At 40.9% G+C, this 23,034-nt stretch overlaps 2 protein-coding genes across 3 annotated transcripts; one reads left to right on the top strand and one right to left on the bottom strand.

The window, feature by feature from the left end:
- Positions 1 to 95: 95 nt before the first annotated feature.
- On the top strand, positions 96 to 11,033 carry pnkp (polynucleotide kinase 3'-phosphatase). Its single transcript, XM_023279140.3, has 17 exons — positions 96 to 484; positions 3,139 to 3,185; positions 3,417 to 3,695; positions 3,793 to 4,083; positions 4,412 to 4,491; positions 5,402 to 5,459; positions 5,547 to 5,654; positions 5,743 to 5,814; positions 6,049 to 6,097; positions 7,554 to 7,624; positions 7,805 to 7,897; positions 7,981 to 8,077; positions 8,161 to 8,222; positions 8,437 to 8,546; positions 10,049 to 10,136; positions 10,235 to 10,302; positions 10,480 to 11,033. Exons 1-17 carry the CDS (start codon positions 364 to 366, stop codon positions 10,598 to 10,600), a joined length of 1,815 nt encoding a protein of 604 aa, XP_023134908.2. The 5' UTR covers positions 96 to 363; the 3' UTR covers positions 10,601 to 11,033.
- Positions 10,824 to 22,835, bottom strand: si:ch1073-280e3.1 (complement C2). 2 transcript variants are annotated; one of them, XM_035952329.2, is made up of 19 exons: positions 22,677 to 22,835; positions 22,484 to 22,596; positions 20,633 to 20,780; positions 20,336 to 20,521; positions 20,066 to 20,242; positions 19,751 to 19,849; positions 17,701 to 17,843; positions 17,463 to 17,604; positions 16,556 to 16,690; positions 16,335 to 16,439; positions 15,994 to 16,131; positions 15,721 to 15,815; positions 15,496 to 15,622; positions 14,803 to 14,950; positions 12,686 to 12,759; positions 12,409 to 12,512; positions 11,485 to 11,617; positions 11,357 to 11,406; positions 10,824 to 11,265 (listed from the first exon to the last, which is right to left on the bottom strand). In XM_035952329.2, the coding sequence occupies exons 1-19, from the start codon at positions 22,726 to 22,728 to the stop codon at positions 11,098 to 11,100; spliced, it is 2,337 nt and encodes a 778-aa protein (XP_035808222.1). In that variant the 5' UTR covers positions 22,729 to 22,835; the 3' UTR covers positions 10,824 to 11,097. The 2 variants fall into 2 exon arrangements, with proteins under 2 accessions (XP_035808222.1, XP_023134907.1); XM_023279139.3 differs by having other exon boundaries at positions 20,066 to 20,239.
- Between the last annotated feature and the right edge of the window lie 199 nt (positions 22,836 to 23,034).

Here is a 23,034-nt window from a genome sequence, read left to right as displayed (position 1 = left end):
ATATTTACTCCTGTTTGATCCCTTCATACAGAAATAGGAGGCGGCACCAGTCAGCGCGGAAACATGACGAAGAGTACGTTTCTACACGGACATATTTTTCCGATGGGCCGGGGGTCCACCGCAAAACAGTCCCCCTGTGGTGTGTTTTAGCGCACAAATCCACAACAACAAACTGACGGTGTACCGGCTACAGCTGGCTATTTAAAGAAGAAGAAAACCAGACTATAAATCTGTTGTACTGATACGAAGCCACCACGTCCTCCTGGCTGCTTCACTTTCTGTTTTTTGGTTCATAATTGAGAGAAAATTGTTCTCAAAGTCTCGCTAGCGCGGAAAGTACCCTAAAAGCAGCTGTCCGGTCAAATGTCGTGCTCGTTGGTTGGCGCCTCTGGAGCCCGGGTCCCTCTGGAGGACGGACGAGCTGTGGTCCTGGGCCGGGGTCCGGACACTGGGGTCGCCGACAAGAAATGCTCCAGGCACCAGGGTGAGACGGAGGGAGAAACACACGGTGCTGGTCGTAACACTGCACCGTGGGTCGGCTATAGTGCAAAGTTACCCCCGTAGCATTTAAATGAGCTGATTGGCTGGTGGTCTGTTAAGTGCCTGTTGTAGCTTAACTGTTGGTGCAACTTTACGTTTCTTTTGGTTCTTGAAGTTCAGTTCAGAACTGAGGAAGCCTCTTGGGTGAGAGATTAAACGTCTCCAAGAACCAAAAAATCAAGTCCAGTTGATTTTTAGTGGAGCTTTTAGGATTACCATGATCTGGATGGCTGAGAATCTACACAGACATTTAGTAACACTCATCTTAACCATATGTAAACCTACAAATCCTAGAGTTCATGTCAAGTGGCGTAAATGGCCAATCCCCACCCTGAAGCCTCCACACTAAACTTAAGCACAGCCTGAGTGTGTGACTTCATGAGGACATGAACTGGTGTAAAAAAAAAAAGAAGAAAAAAAGCTATGACAATTATCAGCGTTGAAGGTCATGAGCTGCTCAGCTGATTACTCCTTGTTCATGACATGTCAGTGCTTGATAATTTCAGTTAACTACCAAAAGGACAGCCATGCTTATGTCACCAGTTTTGCTGTGATTGAAGAACAGATTCCCGAGGAAAATCTGCTGACATGCAGACTCACAGAAAGGTGTCAAAAGTCCACATCAGAGCCAGAATTGCACTTAATGATTTGACGGCGAGAAAGCCAAAAGTCCTCACCCAGTTTGTAGGAATACACCTCAAGATCTGCGGTTGCAGATACTGTTTACTGCTCCTTACTTCCCTGAAATACCTCTGAAGACCAGGCTTGTCTTATGTTACTTATGTCACGATGCAATATAATTTGCATATCAACTCCAAAACACCTAGTTTAGTTTTCCCTCAAACAAAGTATGAGCAGCTTCCTCGCTGTGCACCATAGAGAAGCGACGTCCCGCCTTTTCTGGTGAGCTCAGAAAAAATATGCACAGAGGTCAACAGTGAGAGATGAATCATTTTATGATCCAGTTTGAATTGTGCTATGAATTACACATATGAAAGACCCAGTCGAGTACTTTTTGTGTTAGTGAAGCTGCACACTTAACTACATCTCTCATTTCACACAGTATACATCACCAACATGGCCGTTACCTTGGCATATTTCACCTTGTTCTTCCAGGACACAGCATGCTGACCCTCTCCTGCCCTCTCAGTCTGCCTGCTGTTTGCTGCTGTCCTTGCAGGAGGAGGAGGTGTGGTGGAGGGTCATCAGCTACACTGGCTCCACCTGGGCTCAGTGTGTCAGTGCTGCTTCTTAAACAGTATTATGAGCTCAGTTGTTTGTGCTTTCCTCTCTGAGACACCCATCTGGTTTTGTTGCGGGTGGTTTGTTTTTGCATCATGCACTCACTCACACTGATGATCCTACTGACTACACAGGCCCTTGTGAATTTCGATTCCTTTGTGTTTTTTCATCTCCCTCATTTGTCATGACTGTGTGACCTGGTTTGTGACGCAACAGAAGCATTAAGAGAAAATCTCTACAAGTCTGGTCGTGTTGGGAGCATGTGAACGTGTGCAGCAGATCTATATGTTTTGTTCTCCAGTGACTCTGGCTGGGCTTATAGACGGGCCAAGTTACGAAGTTGTCACTTTTGCAACTTTGGTGTGTGTAGTCTTTATGTATTTCCACAATCTTATACTTTAAAGAGACAGGAGATAAAACAGGCCGTTTCAGACAGAGGTTGAGAAGAGGTGCTGCAACAAAGTACAGTATGAGAAAAATAATGTCAGATTTGAACATTAAAGCTTGTAGTCGACCCCTAAAATGAAATCATAAACCTGTCATTGTCTCACACATAACTGTGTGAGGCAATAAGTAAGTTCATTATATTAGTTTGTGTTTCTGGTTTGTCTGTCTATGTTTTAGGGGTGAAACAGAAATAGCAAAACACGACATTCAACAACAAGATAAACAAATGAGCTCCATGCACTTCAGAAGTTCCTGACTCATTAAGCAATCATCCCTAAACATTTTACCTTGATTCACCCATTAGCATGTGTCTAAAAGCTTTGAATAGTGTTTTTTTTTTTTTTTTTTTTTTTTTTTTTTTTTTACAAACAGACATGTGCCTTGTAAAGTGAGGAGGATAAAATGTCACCTAAATAGCTTTAAATGAAGTTAGTGGGTTAGTTAGTGAAAAAAGAAGTGACCCCTGCTTCTGGAATTGCTAACTCATTTCAGTCACTTGCAGTTTCCAGACTTTCTTGTGTTTTGAGTCATTGCAGAGTGAATATTTTAGAGGTTTTGGGCTCTAAATAACATTAAGTGTTACACGGAGTCCTGTAGTTGTAAAGCTTTTTACTGCGTATTGAATTTCCTTTTCTCTGACCAACTACAGTGTATCATTATCAGTAACATCTTTGTAGGCCACAGGGACATATTTATTAACCAATCGGAGAACTGTTAGTCATTCAGTCATTTTTGCTTTGACATATCAGAAAATTTTAACAAATTTTTAAAAAAGTATGTTAACATACGCAAACTGATTGATTTTCTGTCAGCTGGTTGACTGATTGTTTTAGTTCTACATTGATAAATATGAATTTGCACGTGTGCATGTGTTGTGAATGCAGATTTTAATACTTGTGTTTCTTTCAGTGAAGGTGGTGGCTTGCTATGCAGACCAGACGGTGCTTGTTACTCAGGTATGAAACAAAGACTTAAGCCCAGCCCACTTTTATGTTTAGCTTGCTTGTGAAGCTAGATCTAGTTCTGCTTAATGTGTGAATATCTGATGTCAGCACACCTTTCTCTTTACTATGTTCAGCAAACAGAAAGGTTTGCCTCCACCCTGGTTATCGCACAGCCCATAAAGTAATTCTAAGTGAGTAAATGCTACAGTCCAATGTTCAGCGCAAGTGTAACTTTCTCTACAGCTCGGTGCAAATCCCAGTTTCCTGGATGCTGACAAGCTGGGACGGGGACAGTCTGGGAAAGTCACCCACGGAGGCACTCTCTACCTGGTCAACCAGGACCACCCGTTTACAGTGAAGTTCTCTCTGAGCTCAAACGGAACAGCCTCCAGCTCTGCACAGAGAGGGCTGAAAGCCACAGACAAAACAAAAGGAGGGAGTAACAGCGAAGGAAAAGAGGAACAGCCGAGTCCGACACCCAAGCGCAGCATAAAGGACTTCTTTCCCACTTCCCCTATGAAGGTAACACATTTATTTGGTTATTGAGCTGAAACCTATGTGGTGCATGTTGCAGCAAATATGAAACGAGGGACGTGATATTTATTTATTTCCTGTTCAGTCATCTAAAAGGCGACGGGGCCCGGAGAAAGGTCCGTCTGAGGGGAAGCGTCGAAAAAAAGACGAGGAAGCCGTAGATAGAGAGATGAAGGAAACAGAAGAGGACGAGGAGGAGAGATTGGCTGAGGAAAAGCTCAAGCATCTGCAGGAGTTGGCTGAAAAATCTGTGACAGATGAAAGTAAGCGCCCTGGATCTTCTGCATCGTCTGCAAAGGCCTGTCTGAAGAGCAGCTGGCAGCAGACGGGAAACCTGATGCTTTATACTGCGGCTGGTGTCAAAGGGAGTGACAAGGTGGGGATGGTTTCAAATGAACAGCGAATGAAGATTGTCTGTATTACGTGACGCTCCCAGGGTTGTCTTCATAGAACTGTTGTTAATTATAAGGCTTAATTTTGCAGCTTAGTCATTTCAAATGAAAATATCTGGCTAAATAATTTATTTTCTCACATTGCTTGCATAAATTATAAAAGCCACACTTGTCAGTATTCTGAGCCATGGAAAATTAATCAGCAATTTCATCTTTTTTTGACAAAACAAGATTTTTAAATACAGGTTTGAGTGTCATGAAGACGTTAAGTTGTCATACAAGACCGCTAATGTGTCTCTTCTCCCCGTCCAGATTGCTGGGTTTGACATTGACGGCTGTATTATCACCACCAAGTCTGGCAAAGTCTTTCCCACTGCTCCAGATGACTGGAGGTACGTCTGCACTCCTGAACCTTCCCTGTTAAATTGTTAACTATAGATAAGACTGTCCACAGGTCAGTCCAAGTTGATCCAGAATGCTGTAGCAAAGGCTGATTAAAAAGTTCAACATATACCTCCAGTTCTCAGGTTGAAATATCAGCTAACCAGTTTCCCACAAATTCAGCTTCACAATTAAAAACAGTTGGTTTAGGTACTTAGTAGTCAGACTCACCAGATGCAGGATGCTCCTTCAGCTGTCTCTGTAACAAACAACGAGCAGCAAACTAACACACTGAAAATTTCAAGCAATTCTGATTGTGCAGTAAGGCAGCTCTGCTAGTTTTTAATTTTTTTTTTTTTTTTTTTTTTTTTTACAGAAGGTTATCCATTTTAATCCATATCGTCCAGCATGTAAAACAATTCCACCCGTCACTATTTTAAGGGGCCACTGAAGCTGCATCATTTAATTAACCCCACCTACCTTGGCTGTGATTGGTTTAAAAAAATGCAATCAAGCCAGAGTATTATTTCCCCCCATAGTAGAATGACAGTGTGGTGCAGCCAGACCATTATGTTCTATAGAATGGCAAGGCGTCACTAGGGACTTAACAGATCTGCTGACTCCGTACATCCTCTCTGATCTTTCCTGGTAGTATTACTGGCTTTTGCCACAGTCAAAACTAAACATGGCAATGTGGCTTTTTTGCTGCTCAAATCTCTAACAAATTGCCAGACAAACTAAGACTTGAGATAATGCTTTCAAATCTAAGCTAAAGACCTACCTTTTAACCACTGCTTTTCATTAATTTTCTATTAAATTAAACTTACTTGTTAGTTTGTTTGCTGTAAACTCTCTAAAGCATTTTGGATTGCCTTTGGGAATGTGCTGTTTAAGTAAGTGTGCGTTGTGTTTCACCACCAGGATCCTCTACCCTGAGATTCAGCCCAAGCTGGCCGGCTTGCTCAAAAAAGGATACAAGGTGAGGAGGAGCAAAATGGTTTGCTAATGTTCTTGAAGCTTCGCCCGATTAATGCCGGTGAAATCCTAAGTTGCTCTCTTCCTGCAGGTGGTGTTCTTCACCAACCAGATGGGCATCGCTAAAGGTAAACTGAGACCAGAAGTGTTCAAGTCTAAAGTGGAGGACATCCTCGCTACGCTGCAGCTGCCTGTGCAGGTTGGTCGTGTTGTGGGTTGGTTCTCATCACTTCTGCAAATACTGGACATACAGCAGTGTTTCCATCACTTTCTCTTCTGTGTTTCAGGTGTTTGTAGCGACTGGTCCGGGTATTTACCGAAAACCAGTGATGGGAATGTGGAATCATCTGTGTGAGAAGGTAAATGTCAGTGTAGTTCACAGGGACACACACCCAAATAATTAAAGAACCACACCTCTTGTATGGCATTTGCGCTGAGACAGACTGTACAAAGCAGTAATTACCAGTTCAGCTGAGTCATAGCTGAGTCATAGAAACTGCCCTTTAACCTTTTTTTACAGTTGTTTTTGGAGATTTAGACATTCAGCTGTCAAGTCTAATTGGTTTGTATCTGCATGTATGTCACCTGTCCAGGCCAACGATGGTGTGACTGTTGACAAGACACAGAGTGTTTTTGTAGGAGGTGAGTGAAACTGGATTTAAGATGGTGATAATCAGATAATCAGCACATGCTTAAAGGTGGTGTTATCTGATAACACACAAACACATACAAACGTTTGGGCTCACCCAGACAATTTCATGTTTTCCATGAAAACTCACACTTTTATTCATGTGCTAACATAATTGCACAAGGGTTTTCTAATCATCAATTAGCCTTTCAACACCATTAGCTAACACAATGTAGCATTAGAACACAGGAGTGATGGTTGCTGGAAATGTTCCTCTGTACCCCTATGGAGATATTCCATTAAAAATCAGCCGTTTCCACCTAGAATAGTCATTTACCACATTAACAACGTCTAGATTGGATATCTGATTCATTTAATGTTATCTTCATTGAAAAATTGTTTTTCTTTCATAAATAACTACATTTCTATGTGACCCCAAACTTCTGAATGGTAGTGTACATTATGTTCATCAACACTTTGAAAACTAAAAAAAAAAAAAAAGAAAACTAAACTTCATGTTTATTCTTTTCTTTTCCACATGGCTCAGTCTTTGGCCCCATGTTGTTCAGTTTATATCTGTTGCCTCTAGGCTATGTTATTCACTTCTGCCACTGATTGCACCCAGCTGTACAGCTCGTTTAGTCCTGAAAGTCCTGACAATCTGGATTCTCTGTATTGCTCCCATTCAGGCCAGTATGGCTTCAAATGCCCTGCAGCTAAAGAAAGACAAGACTGAAGTCCTGTTTATTAGTCCTGATCATATTTATGACAATATCACTCCCTAGCCTGGACCACTAACTATCAACATAGCAGTCAGCAAACAGTGTTGGTTGTCTTTAATCAAAACCACGACTGTAATCAGCACATTAAGATTCTTGTTGAGTCGTGCTGTTTAAAAATCAGAAGTATTGCCATTATCCACACTATTGTCCAAAGACTCTCATTTTCTCCCACCTGGACTTGATATATTGGGTTGTTTAAATAATGAATGTTTATACTTCAAAACACAGCAACAAGACATCTTACAAAGACTCAACACACATTCCTCCAGTCCTGCCTAAGTTACACCGGCTCCCCATTCAGTACAGAATTCAGTGGAAGGTTCTGTTCATTACTTTTAGATCCCTACATGGTCTGGCTCTGCTTTACATCTCAGAATTATTACCCTGTGATCTGGAGCAAGCTGCCGGTTACTGTCAGAACTGTTCAGTCAGTGGTTCAGTTTATAAAGCTTTTGGAAACCCCAGTGTACAGGCATTTTATGAAACTTTATGTCTGTTTTATTGTTTAGTTGTTGCCCTTTTGAAATGTGTGAGTATCTTTTGCAAAGTTTTACTGTTGCTTTTATGATAAAGCACCTTGTAGCTCCAGTTTATAAAGGTGCTGTAGAAATGAGGTCTGTTACTGTCATTATTTGGTACATAATCTTAAATAGGTAAACGCATCACCTGACTTTGCCTCTGTGCCCAGATGCTGCAGGAAGACCAGAGAACTGGGCTCCAGGGAAGAAGAAGAAGGATTTCTCCTGCAGTGATCGACTAGTAGGAGCTCTTTTTAACATTCCTTACCCTCCCTCTGCTCAGACCTGCAGAGTGTGCTGATTTGTTTTGCAGTATTGATCTTCAGTGTCATTAATCACATCTTCAGAACAACTTTTTCTTCTTAATCATACTTTAATGGAGAAAACATGCACTAAACAGTCTTCCTTCTTGTCCCTCTAGTTTGCCTTGAACATTGGGCTGCAGTTCCACACCCCGGAGGAGTATTTTTTAGGCTGGAAGAGCGCCCCCTACAACTTGCCTGAGTTCGACCCTGTGAGTGCAGTGTTGTCTATACTGTATGATAATATATTTGTGAGTTTTATTTTGTTAATTGTTTTCTTTATCTGAATTACCAGAGGAAGATCGACTCCACTGCCAGGCTGTACGACCCACCATCCGCCTCTCTCACCTCCAGCAAGACAGAAGTCATCGTTGCCGTGGGTTTCCCTGCATGTAAGAGAAACTTCATTTCACTTCTCTGGTTTCTCTTGCCACCAACACCCCTCTGATCTTCCTCCCTCTTCTTTCGTCTACAGCTGGTAAATCTACCTTCTTCCACACCCACATTGTTCCACAGGGCTACGTCTACATCAACAGGGTGAGTGGATCCTGTATTAACAGTTGATTTTGTACAACAGTATTTTACTTTTGTTCAAATTATTACTTGACTTTGATGCTTTTTACTACTACATGTTTCTAAGTTTTTAAAACATTGAGTTGTTTTATGACTGATAAATAGAAAAATAGATATGATTGTTATGAGTGTATTGGCTTGTTAATGGACCTTTTTTTTTCTTTTGTTCCTGTCTCAGGACACTCTTGGTTCGTGGCAGAACTGTGTGTCGGCATGCCAGCGTGCTCTGAAGGAGGGACGCAGCGTCGCCATAGATAACACCAACCCAGACCAAGAGTCTCGCAAACGGTAAAGCACCACTGTATCAGTACATGCGTGTGTGAGTGTGTCTCCTTGTATGTTTCTGTATGCTCACACACTCAGGATCCACCTCACTGCATGGGTACACCTTTGTGCAAACACAATTCAAGACACTACGGTGTTGTCTGATGTGATGATGGACTCTAACAGTAGGATTGAGTGCTGAATTTCACATTTTACGGCTACGAAAACAGAAATGATTCAGTGTCACACAAAAATAAAATCACTTATGAGTAGAAAGTTGTCTTTGACCAGCAGATACACTACCGTTCAAAAGTACCGTTCATTTCACTTAGAAATGTATTTATTTTGAAAGAAAAGCAGTTTTTTCAATGAACATAACATTAAATGAATCAGAAATACATTGTTAATGTGGGAAATGACTATTCTAGCTGGAAACGGCAGATTTTTAATGGAATTTCTACATACAATTGTTACGGGGGGAGCTGGGGAACCCAGGCGGAGACACAGAGAGACTGGCAGAAATGTGAGTTAAGGAAAGGCTTTTATTACACCAGAGAACTAAAACAATACATAAATGGAGAACTGAACTGGGAGGAAACAAAACTAAACCAAACCACTACTAACAAACAATATGAATTCAAAAACATAAGATCACTAAACTAGAACTATGCAAAGGAGGGGTACTTACAAGATGGGGGGAACTGACAACAGAAGGGGCAGGGAAGCAGGCTCAGGAAATCTGGGGCGAACGGAGACGAGACTGGAGCTACTGGCTGGAGACAAAAGAAGAACTGATGAGTCTAAGTGAGGGAAATCCAGTGGAAGGGAAAACAGAGTCCGAAAACAGAGTCCATGAAGGCATGTGGATAAATGATCCAGTGGGGAGTGAATGACAGGACAGAGCTTAAATAGGTGGAGAACAGGTAAATGGAATGAACTGATTACTGCAGCTGAAACTCATAGTAATCAACAGGTAGCAGAATGCAGGCAGGTGAAACAGGGAGAGCAGGAGGGCAAGTGACATGAGGAAGAGGTGACAGACAGAGGGAGACAAAGAGACAGGTAAAAACAGAAACAGATCAGGACCCAAGGGAGAAAGGAGGAAAAAGAGGAAGAAGGGGAAAGAAGGGCAGGGGCTGGAGCAGGATCATAACAACAATGGTGGAAAAAAGCTCTCGAACACCCCATACATTTGTGAAATATTGCATTAAGAATCACTCTTCAGTCTTCAAGTGCAATTACTTTTAGTACAATCACAGCCATAATACTAAACAAATCCTAAAAAAAATCATAAAGAACTTAAAGTTGATTGGTTCCATAAAAATAAGAAATTTTGAGTATTGGGTCATTTTGGTAGAATTTAGTTTTATTAGTTTTTCTTGAAAACAGTAAACAGGAATAGTAATGTTTGTAATTTCTTCAGTTCCAGCAGGTCTACCCATGTAGACACAAATCATCAGTTTAAATATTGTGTCTCATGGTCCTGTTGCTGTTTTATGTAACCAGTAGTCTGTGTGTATTTGCAGATATGTGGACGTGGCGAAGGCAGCAGGAGTGACTTGCCGGTGCTTCCACTTCTCCGCCTCTATGGAGCAGGCTAAACACAACAACAGAGTATGACTCACCTCTCCACACTGAACTTCTCTATCCCTGCCTTATGTTTTATCCCAGTGATGACAAGTGTTTTCCTAATGCATTGTTGTTGTTCACAGTTCCGTGAGATGGTCCCATCAGACACCAAACACGCAAAGGTCAATGACATGGTTTTCTATGGCTACAGGTACGAACAATAAACCTCCTTCACACAGCTCTGAAACATAATAGTTGCTTGTGCCTCAAAGCTCATATTTAGACACAGAGCTCCACACAGATCATGCTGATTTATACGAATAAAAACACATAATAGTTACCATTCTGTGAATTCTGATCACTCTATTCTGTCTCTCTGTCTGGACAGGAAAAGCTTTGTGGCTCCTGCTCTCTCTGAAGGATTCTCTGAGATCCTCCAAATCCACTTTGTTCCGAACTTCAAAGACAGCCAATCAGAAACCTTGTTCAGACAGTTTTCTGAGGGTTGACTGGACACCTTTTGGTTTTTTTTTTGACTAAGGAAAAACACTGGTGACATCCAGACCAAGTCAGCAGATGCCAACATGTTTTTTTTTGTTTGTTTGTTATTTCAGCTGACACACTGTCTGGTGTATTGGTTGAACTCTGTGTGTCATTGCTCTTTGGCAAACAGTACGACTAATTTCCTGTAACTACACAGCCTTGACGGTTACGGTAACTAGACTTTCAACACAGGATCAGGTCCTTTATTCAAACAGTTTTGCAGGATATCATGCACATGAATGTACAGATGTAGTTTTGTTCAGCATGCAGTTAAAAAATAAGTATAAAAAGCAAGTTGGATATTTTTTATACTGTATGTTGCGTATGATTTGTTGACTGTTGCTGCACCACTGCTATAAATATTGCCACTCAACTTGACAATAAAGCTTTAGAAATACACCCATGATGACTTCTTTGTTCTATTAAAATCCGTATTATTCCTGCAGACCGATTGTGGATCCACTCAATTGATGTCTGGCAGGAACTGGATCTCAGCGCCCAGATGCTGTTTGAGCCACGGCATTATCTTGAAGAGGTCGATGTGAAAGTCACGAGCCTCAGGAGGCAGCCTGTTGCTGCTGTATCCTCTTACTGCACACACATCTATGATGCCCCAGCTCACTACCCCCACCTGGAGGTTAAAGCAGGACAAACATCCGTTTAATGGTGATTGCACAGAGCAGGATCAGGCACTTATCAGAGGTGTGGAGAAACTGTCTGACCTGAAAGAAGCGTTTCCTTTTCTGCAGAAACAGGGATCCACCAGAGTCACCTACACAAAAAGAGACATTTAACTGTTACATGAATCCTGGATTGGTAAAACCGTGTTCAGTAAATGCAGAGTCCAGACCTTTGCAGGCGATAGCATCCTTGTATCCTACGGTGCCCCCAGTGCAGAGGAATCTGTCCGGTACGTACTCGTCCAAAGTCACGTCTGTGGGCTGTTTTAGTATTCGCCTGGCATTCTCCACACAGCCGGGCCTCTGTGGACAAGCAAATAATAAACTGTAGCACTGTTTATATTTAAACAAGTCAACATACAATTGCGGGACTTTTTGTATCATAGTTGACATTTTTGCTGTTTTCAGGCCTAAAATCAACCTGGCTGCCTATAACCAAACACCACATGGCATTTTTAGAGAAAGATTCTTCTAAATATTATATATACAACTGAAATTGAAAGTTATTTATAAATATATTGTAGTAAACCTGTTGACATGCACTAAATCCACACTTGACTCACACTACTTTATATTAAATAACTCAGAAAGCCATGGAGTCTTGCCAGTCTTTTCTTCAGGAGGAAATGACATCATATGGAGCAGGTCATGTGATCTGGAATTAACACACTTCCTTGAAAAGTGATTTTTTTTGGACACAGATACAATTAGTTATTTTCCATATAAAATTTGATATATTGCCCAAAAAGAAATATCTGTCATGATTATCTCAATTTAATAGAAAGAACACAATCAAAATAATTTTTGAATAAGCTCATTTTATTATTGTTTAGCTAATTAGAAGGTGGTTGTTATTAAATTCAGATGCTTATTTAGTGATATTTTAGTGATATCCAGTCATTTTGTCTTATTAAGTGATTGTTTCCATAATAAATAATTATGGAATTTGTAAAGACATGATCATAATGAACATAAAAACATTAGTTTTTCTACTTTTAATAAAAATGTATGCAAGATATATCCCATGAGCTTCAAAAGTCCCTCATTTATATATTGAGCCATTAGCATAAAAGTCTAAAAAGCGCAGCTCTCACCTGATCATCTGTATGAATGTGGGTGTCTTTGCGTTCTGACTGACTTCTGGATTTCTTATGGATGAAATTGGCAGGAGTCGCCTTGTGTGCAAGTAGTTCCTTCCCTGTTTACAAACATTAATTTCACTCAGAAGCCAGGAGAATTTATTCCAACATTTTAGTCTGAATTGTGTGTAATATCATTAACCCTTTGTTTGCATAGAATAAAAAATCATGAATGTCTCATCACAAAACACAGTCTTGTTTCATCTATCATGAGAGAGTAAAGGTCACTTACTGTGCTCCTCACAGGTGGAGTTGATTTTCCTCATGGCTCGGGAGGCTGGTACGGTACACGGTAAACAGATTGGTCTGTTGGACAAGATGGAGGAAATAATTTGTATTTTTTATTTTTCATAGCTGCAGAAGAGTGGAGTATAAGAATGCACACCTGTCACATAGACCTTTTTCATAAGCAAACTAATATTTTTCAAAGCTTGGGTCTACCTGGGAGACACCTAACTTAGCATTTTAGTTAGACGGGTAAAAAATTAAAGGAAAAATCAACATCAAGTGTCGTAGTGAGGTGTTGGACCACTATGTGCTGTCAGAACAACATCAGTGCTACTTGTCATTGATTCTCTGGAGATACGCTGGAGGGATGAACACTGTTTTTCCAAAAGATACACCAATCAGGCAAAATGTTATGACCACTAAAGTAAAGTGAATAACACTGATTATCTCTTCATCACAGCTCCTGTGAGTGGGCTGGATAAATCAGACAGAAAGTGAACATTTTGTCCTCAAAGTTGACTTGTTAAAGCAGGAAAAATGAGCAAGCCTGAGGATTTGAGCAAGTTTGACAAGGGCCACATTGTGATGGCTAGATGACTGCATAGAGACCAGTCAGGGTGTCCATGCTGACCCCTGTGCACCACTGAAAGAACCAACAATGGACATCAGAACTGGACCACGGAGCAATGGAAGAAGGTTGCCAGGTCTGGTGAATCGCGTTGTCTTTTACATCACGTGTTACGTTCCTTGGTGTGTTTGTGTGTAGGTAGGGTATGTTGCGTTTTTGTTTCTGTTCTCTCCCCCTTTTTTTCTCAGGTAACACCCGTTGGGAGTGGCCAGGTGCACCTGCAGCTACCTCACATTCAGTAGACACGGTTAGAAGCCTAGCCAATCTGATCCTCGTGGCCAGTGAGCCAGATCAGTAGCTAGTGTGCTGTGTTAGGTGTCTGGCATTCTGCTAAAAGACAACAGTGTGGTGTCCAGATTTTGGAGTGGCTTTGTATTAATAAGCTCACCTTGTGTTGAATTTAGATTTCTTTTTTTTGCTATTTTTTTTTGTAAATAAATAATATTTTTGATACATGGTCAGTTTTCCAGCCTCTTTAAACGGTTCTTTCTTTATACTTGTTATTCCCCTCATCCCCTAGTTCTCAGGGACGTAACAACGTGGATGTCTGGGTGCGTCGCTAACCTGGGAAACATGCAGCACCAGGATGCACTATGGGAGGAAGGCAAGTCAGCGGAGGCAGTGTGATGCTTTGGGCATTATCCTGCTGGGAAACCTTGGGTCCTGCTATCCAGGTGGAATGTTACTTTCACATGTACCACCTACCTAAGGATTGTTGCAGACCATCTACACCCTTTCATGGAAACACTATTCCCTGATGGCTGTGGCCTCTTTCAGTAGGATAATGCGCCACGCCACAAAGCAAAAATGGCTTCAGGAATGGTTTGAGGAGCCCAACAACCAGTTTGAGGTGTTGACTTGGCCTCCAAATTCCCCAGATCTCGGTCCAATCCAGCATCTGTGGGATGTGCTGGACAAACAAGTCTGATCCACGGAGGCCCCACCTCGCAACTTCCAGGACTTAAAGGATCTGCTGCTAACATCTTGGTGCCAGATACCACAGCAGACCTTCAGGGGTCTAGTGGAGTCCATGCCTGGATGGGTCAGGGCTGTTTTGACAGCAAAAGGGGGACCAACACAATATTAGGCAGGTGGTCATAATTTTATGCCTGATCGGTGTACATCCTCATTTAGTGTTATACTAATAGTGGTAGTGTGCTGTTGATGTTTAACTGGGCTGAGATCTTGGAACTATGAAACCCACAGCATACTGTATGATTCACATCAGTTTTATACTTTATCTTTCAGTGACCCTTCGTGCCCCATGGATGGGGACGTTACCATCCTAAAGGGGCCTCTCTTGCTGGGATAGAAATGTTTATCATCGGACAGGGACAAGTGGATCCAAGCCATGCCAGCAAAATACACCATACAGCAAAACAGAGTCAGTAGATCCCCACACTGTAGGAGCAGAGGGTTCAGGCATTTCCTCTATTTTATTACCAGTCTACATCTGTATCCCAGTTAAATACATTTTCTTTGGTGTGTCTTACCGGGCTTTCCAGGAGAGTGGGATGCTGCTGGCCACCTGTATCAGAGCTACATCATAGTCGTAGAACTCAGATACGTTTCTGTGTTTGAGTGCGTTGGTGTTGTACTTGGGGTGCATGATGATTTTCTTAAACTGCACTGTGCCACCACCTGGAAACCAAAGAAGCTGCTTGTTAATTGAATATAAAACACAGTGGTCTGCCATTTCCTTTATTGTAGTCTTCTAGCTGAGCTCATGCTTCATACCTACAAAAAAGGTAACTGTTGCCATGGTGGTGCATCTAGACGCAGCAGCATGGAGCTTCTAATATTCAGCAGCTTTTGTGTTTTTTTTCTTCTATGCTTTTAATTTATTTGCGTAAGCTGTGAGTGAGCTTTATAGCCAAATTCAAACTACTGCTGATTGCTAGGAGTTCCACACAAATTTCATTTGATTTACACAATGACTATTCTATTCTATCCTATTCTATTCTACAAGAATAACTTATGATAGATATATGTTCCACAATTTAAAACAGAAATAATCATTTTTAAACAATGCTTCAAACTAAGCTTGAACACAGATCCTTTTGGGTCTTCAGTCTTTTCATCTCAAAGAATGCTCAATGTTCCTTCAACCTCCTTGATATCCCAGACTGTATATTCCTCTTACATTGACCTACATCTCTAAAATATTCTTCCATTGTGACACTCACCGTAGTCGATATCCAGTTGTGTTGGGACTCTACCTGTGCTCTCTCTGGCAAAGCAGTGAGCAGCTGTCAGCACCCAGTTTGAGCTTACAATGGATCCATAACAGGACTTGTCAGGCTTCCATTCAGGCTACAAGGGGGGAAAGTATCATTGTGTGAAAATCCACTTTAAAATATCGAAAAGACAAACAAAAAAAATTCTATTCTGCTTTTAGTGAGAGTGATTACAGATTTGAGAGCCACGTGCCAGGGCCTGGTGTAGGCGGTCGGCCCCCTAGAGACGTCTTCCTGAGCAACTCCACACATCGTCACACTCTGATCACCTGTTTTTTGAAAAATGAACATTGTGATGGTCATACTTCAGCAACTAAAATCAATGTTTTGATTAGAAATGTAAAAATAATAATAAAAATAATAAATGCACACTTTCTTAAAGGTTCATGTTGAAACCTTAAAGTAAAAAGTTTTGTGCCTGAAAGTTTAGAACAACCTCCTACTTACTAATTATCTTGTTGAACATATCTCCCAGTGTTTCGTAGTCTTTCAGAATGAACAGGTGCCTCTCACCACGCTTCTTTGAGGCCATAGAGTTCAATTCTTTTTTGTTCACTTTCTCCCCAATGCCAAATACATAGACATCTGAAAACATATGGAACATTGAAATTTACACCATATACACAGCCACCTATGCCAACATACACTGAACACACTCCTTTGCTTGCATGATTTATAACTGCTTGTAACTGAGGTGATACAGTAGCTCTTGCATTCAGTAAAAGTAGATTTGAAACTAAAATGCACACTGTTTATAATAACTTTGAATTAAACATTTTATATGGTACCGAGCATTGTCTCATGTGTGTGATCTTGGGCGGTGGCATTGTAGCCCAGCAGGTGGCGGATCCGAGCCAGACCAATCTGAGGCTTGCCCCCTGTGTTGGAGTGACCTACAGGCAGAAAGACATTAGGAGGGAATGAACGTTAATTCAAAAGTTAAATGTATAATAATGCTAATTTTATGCTTATGTGCATGAGTTTGTAAGACCCTCCCTGTGTTTTTTACCATCTGTTTCGATGATGATGATGTTCTGGGTCTCATTAAAATAGTTAGCAGCGCGGTTTGTCTTTAAGAAGTTGATCTCCCCGCTGACACGATGCAGTGCTGAGTAGAGGTTGGTGCCTGTCTTACGACCGTGGCCTGAATATGAACAAATGCAAATACTGAATCATCGGAAAATAAATTGACGAATAATTTAACAAGAACTCTGAGAGTGCAGTACTCCATCAAGGCTGCTCAGTCATTATATGATTTCTGATGGATGAAATCTTCAGTAAAAAATAACCTTGTGCTGAGCACAGGCGTGTGTTATGCATGTGTACGTTATGTACAGATACCAAATCGCATGACCAAAATATATCCCGGGCGGCGGGAATTGGTGGGACTCAGAAACACCCCCACAATTTAATCAATTGTTCCTTGTATGATTTACGATGGATAAGTCCTGATAAGTCTGCAGCAGTGGATTTGTAGTAGGATCACAATCATGTGATCGTCAGCAGGCAGCTGGTAGTGTTCACTTGTTGTCATAGTTACAGTGACGCCGTAACGCTAACTTGGAATGATACAGAAATCTTTAACAAATCTGTGGATCCAGGCTATGAGCCGCATCACTGCCAAAATCTAATCACTTGGTCTTTGTGTCATTTCTGACCTGCTCTGAAAATTTCATCTAAATCCGTTTGTCTTTTTTTGAGTAATGTTGCTAACACACAGAAAGGCTGACAGACAAACGTACACCAATTGTCACATAACTCTGCCGCATTCCTTGGCAGAGTAATTAACCATTGAGCATGTTGGAGTACCATGACTGAAGTGTATGACACTGATTCAGGTCTACTTGTGGAGATCACACAGCAGCAGATATCAGACAGTCATTGCAAGCAGGAAGGAACACTAAGTAAAGTCCTACTATTGTAGTCGAACTCCGTCAGATACCATATGACGTCTTCAGCACTGCTACTTATTTCTGTGTCACTGATGTTCACAATGTCTCTGGCCTCGCTGGCAAATGACAACACATGGAAGTTCATCTGTACTTCATAGCTGTCCAGCTGGAGAGAAAATGAAAATGATATGTAGATTTCACAACTCCTGAACTGCTTTATTTGAAGCTCAGCCTTTCACACGTGAACTCGCTCAGTACAGACCTTTCTGATCAGAGCAATGGTGGCATCCCTGGATTTATTAAAGTCCTCCTTTCTGATGCTTCCTGATGTGTCCAGCAAAATGTAGATGTTCATGCGACTGCCTTCAGCCACACGGAAGGTTCGGCCAAAGGCCCTGCCAACATCTGACACACAAAATAGATTTATACTTTTTTTGCAGATAATTGGTGAGACTTTTCATAGCAACTTTATGTACATCTACAGTGTCTATAAGAAGTATTTCCCACTAGGAAGTTCTATCAACATTGAATCATAGCCCAATTGTTTTATTTTTTGACAAGAATCTACAAAAATGGACTCTTTGACATGTCAAAGTGAAAACAGATTCTTATAGAGTAATGTCAATTATTTAAAATATTTTATGTACAATAAGTGATTGCAAAAGTATTCACCTCCTTTAAGTCAGTATCTGTGAGGTGTACCTTTGGCTGCAATTACAGCAATTACACTACAGCACTGAACAAAAATAAATAAGTCTCCTTCTGTTTTGCACATCTGGACATTGTAATTTAACCCCATTCTTTGCAAAACTGCTCAAGCTCTGCCGGGTTACACAGGCAGTGTGAGCCCTTTTCAAGTCCAGCCATAAATTCTCAATTGAAATGAGATCTGAACTCGGACTAAGTCACTCCACGACATTCACCTTGTTGTCTTTAAATCATTCCTGTGTATCTTTGGCTGTATGATTCAGGTCACTGTCTTGCTAAAAAAATAATTTTCTGCCTGTTATCGGTTCTCTTACAGACTGAATCAGGTTGTCCTCCAGAAATTCTTTATACCTTGCTGCATTCATTTTAACTTCTACCATCAGAAGCCTTCCAGGACCTGCTGCTGAGAAACATTTCCACAGCATGATGCTGCCACCACCATGCTTCATGGTGGGGATGATGTGTTTGTGATGATGTGAGGTGACTGGTATCCGCCAAATACAGCATCTAGTCTAATGACCAAAAAGTTCAATGTTTGTCTCATCAGACCAAAGAATCTTCTTCTAGTTGACTTCAGAATCTCCCACGTGCCTCTCCAGCGATCTCTAGTCAAGATTTAATGTGAGCTTTTCTCAACAGTCGCTTTCTCTTTGCTCAGTAGTCTCTTTCTAACACGGTCTAAAAATCAAAATTTCTAGAGGACAGCCTGCTCTAGGTAGATTTACTCATGTTCCATTCTCCTTCCATTTCATAATAATGGATTTAACTGAACTCCAAGGGATATTCACTGACTTGATTCTTACATGTATCCTGATTTCTGCTTTTCAGTAACCTTTTCTTTGAGTGTTCTTTGTCTTCTTGGTGTAGTTTTGGCCAGGTGTACGGATTCACCAGTTGGGGCCTTCGAGACAGAGTTGTTTTTATATTACAATATACATGCTATACTATACTATACATTATACTATATACTATACTATATACTACAAAACACATTCCCTGCACACAGATGATCTCCATTTTACTTTCATTCAGTTGTGTGACTTCTAGCATCAATTGGCTGAACCTGTACTGAATTAAGGAAGTCACTTATATACATAAGTATATAGAGTACTAATGTGATCACTTATAAACTTTATATTTTTAAATAACGGACATTACTTTATGAAAATCTGTTTTCACTTTGTGTCTGGGTAGATTCTTAGTTATCCAGTTCTTGGTAATCCTAGGAACTTCCCTTTTCACTTCTCATCCAATAGTCTTCTTCAGTTCTAATTGACTGATGGGGACTTTCAGAATTTTATAGTCACTCCAGTTCGCATGACTAATGGCACATTAATGTCCCGGGACTCAAGTGCCTGAAGACATGAATGGTTGTGAAACCAGACGGTCCAACAACAACAACAGCAATCATGGCGATGGAGAGAAGTCCAGTTGCTTTCTACTAAAGCTTTTAGGATGTTTTCACTTTGACATGAAAGGGTCTTTTTTTGTAAATTAATTTACAAAAAGACCAAAGGTACTGACCATGATTTAATATTGAAAAACTCCCAAGGGGCTTAATTCTTTTTAAAGAGCACTGTACTTAAAATTTCTTGTATACTAACTTTTCTTCTTGGAGTCTGGAGAGATTACATCCATCAACCCTGCAAGTGATCCTCCCATGGCTGCAGCTACTCTACTGGGGGAGTCAAAAGTGTTTGGGCCTGCAGTAAAGCACAAAAACATTACAAGCATGAATGGGTATACATGATATAACAGATGACCATGTGCTGGTATGGCACTGCTTTGACATCTTGGTATGGTTGTTGATGCTATCTGAAACTATCCAAGTTGTAGCAGCTCAGGACAGTTCATATAATTCATCTGTTTGGGTCTGAATAGCAGTTATTTTAAAAGACATAAAGCTAAATCTGAAACACCTTGGCACCGTGGTGCTGAGCCACTCCACTCTCTGTTCTCCAGGCAAACCCTCTCATCCGACCCGAGCAGATCCAGACCAGCCTGACATCGGTAAGTCACCTTCTCTCCTGTATGAAACCGGCCAGCTGACCTCTGGGCTCCGGGTGGGACTCCTGGGTCGTCACAGTCGTCAGCTGCTTTCAACAGGTAACAATATACAAAATATATTTGGGTAGACCTTTATTTATCATAAAAGATGATTAATGAGGTCTTATGCTGTCTTTCCTCACCATGGCTGTCACAGACTGGAGTCTCTCCTGTCCACTCTCCAGAGACAGTGCAGTTCCTCTCTGCTGACCCAGACAGGGTGAATCCTTCGTGGCAGGAGAAGCTCTGCGTCGTCCCAACATGGAACCACTGGTCTCTGGGCCAGAAGTCGCCATGATCCAGTTGGAGCTGAGCCGGACACAACACATCTGGGTGCGCCAGAGAGATGGACATACAACAGATGAAGGAGAAAAGAGGATAACACAACGCCTACTACAAGGAAGGGAGTAGTTTTGTGTAGAGACTGAAGGAATCATTACTTTTGCACTTGGCCGTTGACACAGGTCTGCCGTTGGCTAATCTCATGGTTGACCACTCCCCATCAGCATCACAGACCCTGGAGCTGACTGGAAATGGGTATCGCCCCGGGCCACAGTGATAGGTCAGCACGCTGCCCTCCAGGCCTCCCTGGCAACACAAAACTTTCCAGTTAAGATATTTTTATGTTGTTTCCCTTTCCAGGCCTTTCAGTTCCTCTTTATCATGACTAGAAATTGAACTTCTAAACTTAGTGTTGTCAGTTTCAGATAAATGCTTTACACTGACTTTATCATTGTTTCTAATATATGTCATTATTTTTACTCTCTTCTTGCTTCTTTTTTGTTCCAATAATCTTGGCTGCTTTGTTTTTTCTATTATGGAGCGTTGCTGTATTTGCTCTTTTTTTCTCTGCCAATTCCTGAAAGACGCATCTGACTTGTGGTTACATGCTCCACTATGTTCATCAGCTCGTTGCTAATAGTATTTGTCTTCTGTCTTGTGCTGAGAAGGTGGGCTTTTTGTTGTTGCTGAAAACAGTTACCTATTCCCTCTTCAGAATAGTTTCCTAGATTTTCATATAAAAATCTTCTGATTATGAAAATGTACCTTTGATACACTACCAGTCAAAAGTTTGGACACAACTTCTCATTCGATGCTTTTTATTTATTTGTATTATTTTCACATTGTAGATTATTACTGAAGATTAATGATTCTTTGTTTACAACATAATTTCATATGTACTCTTTTATAGTTTTGATGTCTTCATTAATCTACAATGTACAAAACAATTAAATAAAAGCCACTGAATAAAAAGGTGTGTCCAAACTTTTGACTGGTAGTGTACATCAAGATGAGTTTTAGGAATTAAATCAACCACCAGAGAGAAACTTTAAATTGAGTAACGTGAAGCTTTCCAGTAAAGACATTTTTCTGTCATTTCTAGGCCTTCTTGTTCCTCTTTATTATGACCAGAACATGATCTTCTGAAGTTAGTATTTATAACTTCACTGACTTTGACTATTTTTGGCTACATTTAATATGACATGATTTTTATTCACTTCTCCCCTGCTTTGTCCTAAGCAACTCAGAGACATTTACACCGCAGACTTCAGAGGAAAGCCAGGGGAATCACCAGAGACCCCTCACACCCAGGACACTCTCTTTTCTCCCTGCCTCCCCTCAGGTAGACGTTACAGGACACTTAGAGTCAAAACCAACAGGCTCAAAAACAGCTTTTATCCCCAAGCTGTGAAATGTCTGCTCCCTCCCCCCTGAATGATAATAACACATATCTACAATTATAATATTTACGGTATGTTTCAGTGCAATTCATACCACGTGCAATAATCATGTGTAGAGCAGGCCACTAACCACAAACCGTTTCCACACTGTATATTGTGCTCTAATATTTCAGTTGTATATGTTTTTTGTGTGTTAATATTGCCTTATATAGTTTATTTTTAATGCTGCTATACGGAGAGTGCTAAACTGATTTTCACTGTTTTCTGTAACAGTGACAATAAAGACCTATTCTATTCTATTCTATTCTATTCTATTCTATTCTATTCTATTCTATTCTATTCTATTCTTTGCAATTTCTGTTTGGCAGTAATATAATTCTGTTCAGCTGCTTAACTAGAATCCTATCATTTTGCTAACATAAATTAAAATTGAATACATGAGCAACAACGCAGGACTAGTAGCTACGGACGCGCGCGCGCACACACACACACACACACACACAAAACACTGTGCTAAATGGTGTACTTTGGTGTAAAATGACATCTTAGCCTTTTACCTAAAATAAAATACGCAAATGGAAAAGATGATGTACAATGTATTACTTTTACCTGTGAATAAGTGACATGTCCACCATTGATGCTCTCTGTGACTGAGCAGTTCAGAGGCTGTGGATCCTCGTACGTTTCATCTTCATAGTCGTAGTCGGACTCCTGCAGGGACACTGGAGAACACAAACAGCTATAGAGCACCAATCCATACAAATCTGACACAATCAAATGCCCTTAAAACTGAAATGCTCACCCTCCTGGATGAAAACGAAGAGCAGGATCCACAGAATAGACTTGACATACATGACCAGACACTGTAGCTGCTTTGCTTTTGCCTTTAAGTGACACAAACTCCAGCCAGAGTGTCTGTATCGACCTGCAGTCAGTTGTTTTATTTGGAGACTGATTACCCATTAACACAGCAGCAGCAAACAGGGAGGGAGAGATTGAGCAATTTAGGACAGAGCATTGATTTATACTCATAGTTTCGTTTTTGGTGTCTCTTCCTCTTGATTCAGATCTCAGAAAGTTCAGCCAAGAGTGGTCTTCGAAAGCTTTTTGATTATTCTCAGCCACAATGCCATGAGCCAGCTTTGGACAACTACAGCGAT

This window comes from Amphiprion ocellaris, chromosome 7, assembly GCF_022539595.1.
Source record: "Amphiprion ocellaris isolate individual 3 ecotype Okinawa chromosome 7, ASM2253959v1, whole genome shotgun sequence".
Lineage (NCBI taxonomy): Eukaryota > Metazoa > Chordata > Actinopteri > Pomacentridae > Amphiprion > Amphiprion ocellaris.
Note: the sequence above shows the minus strand (reverse complement) of the source record. Positions and strands in the feature narration are given on the sequence as shown.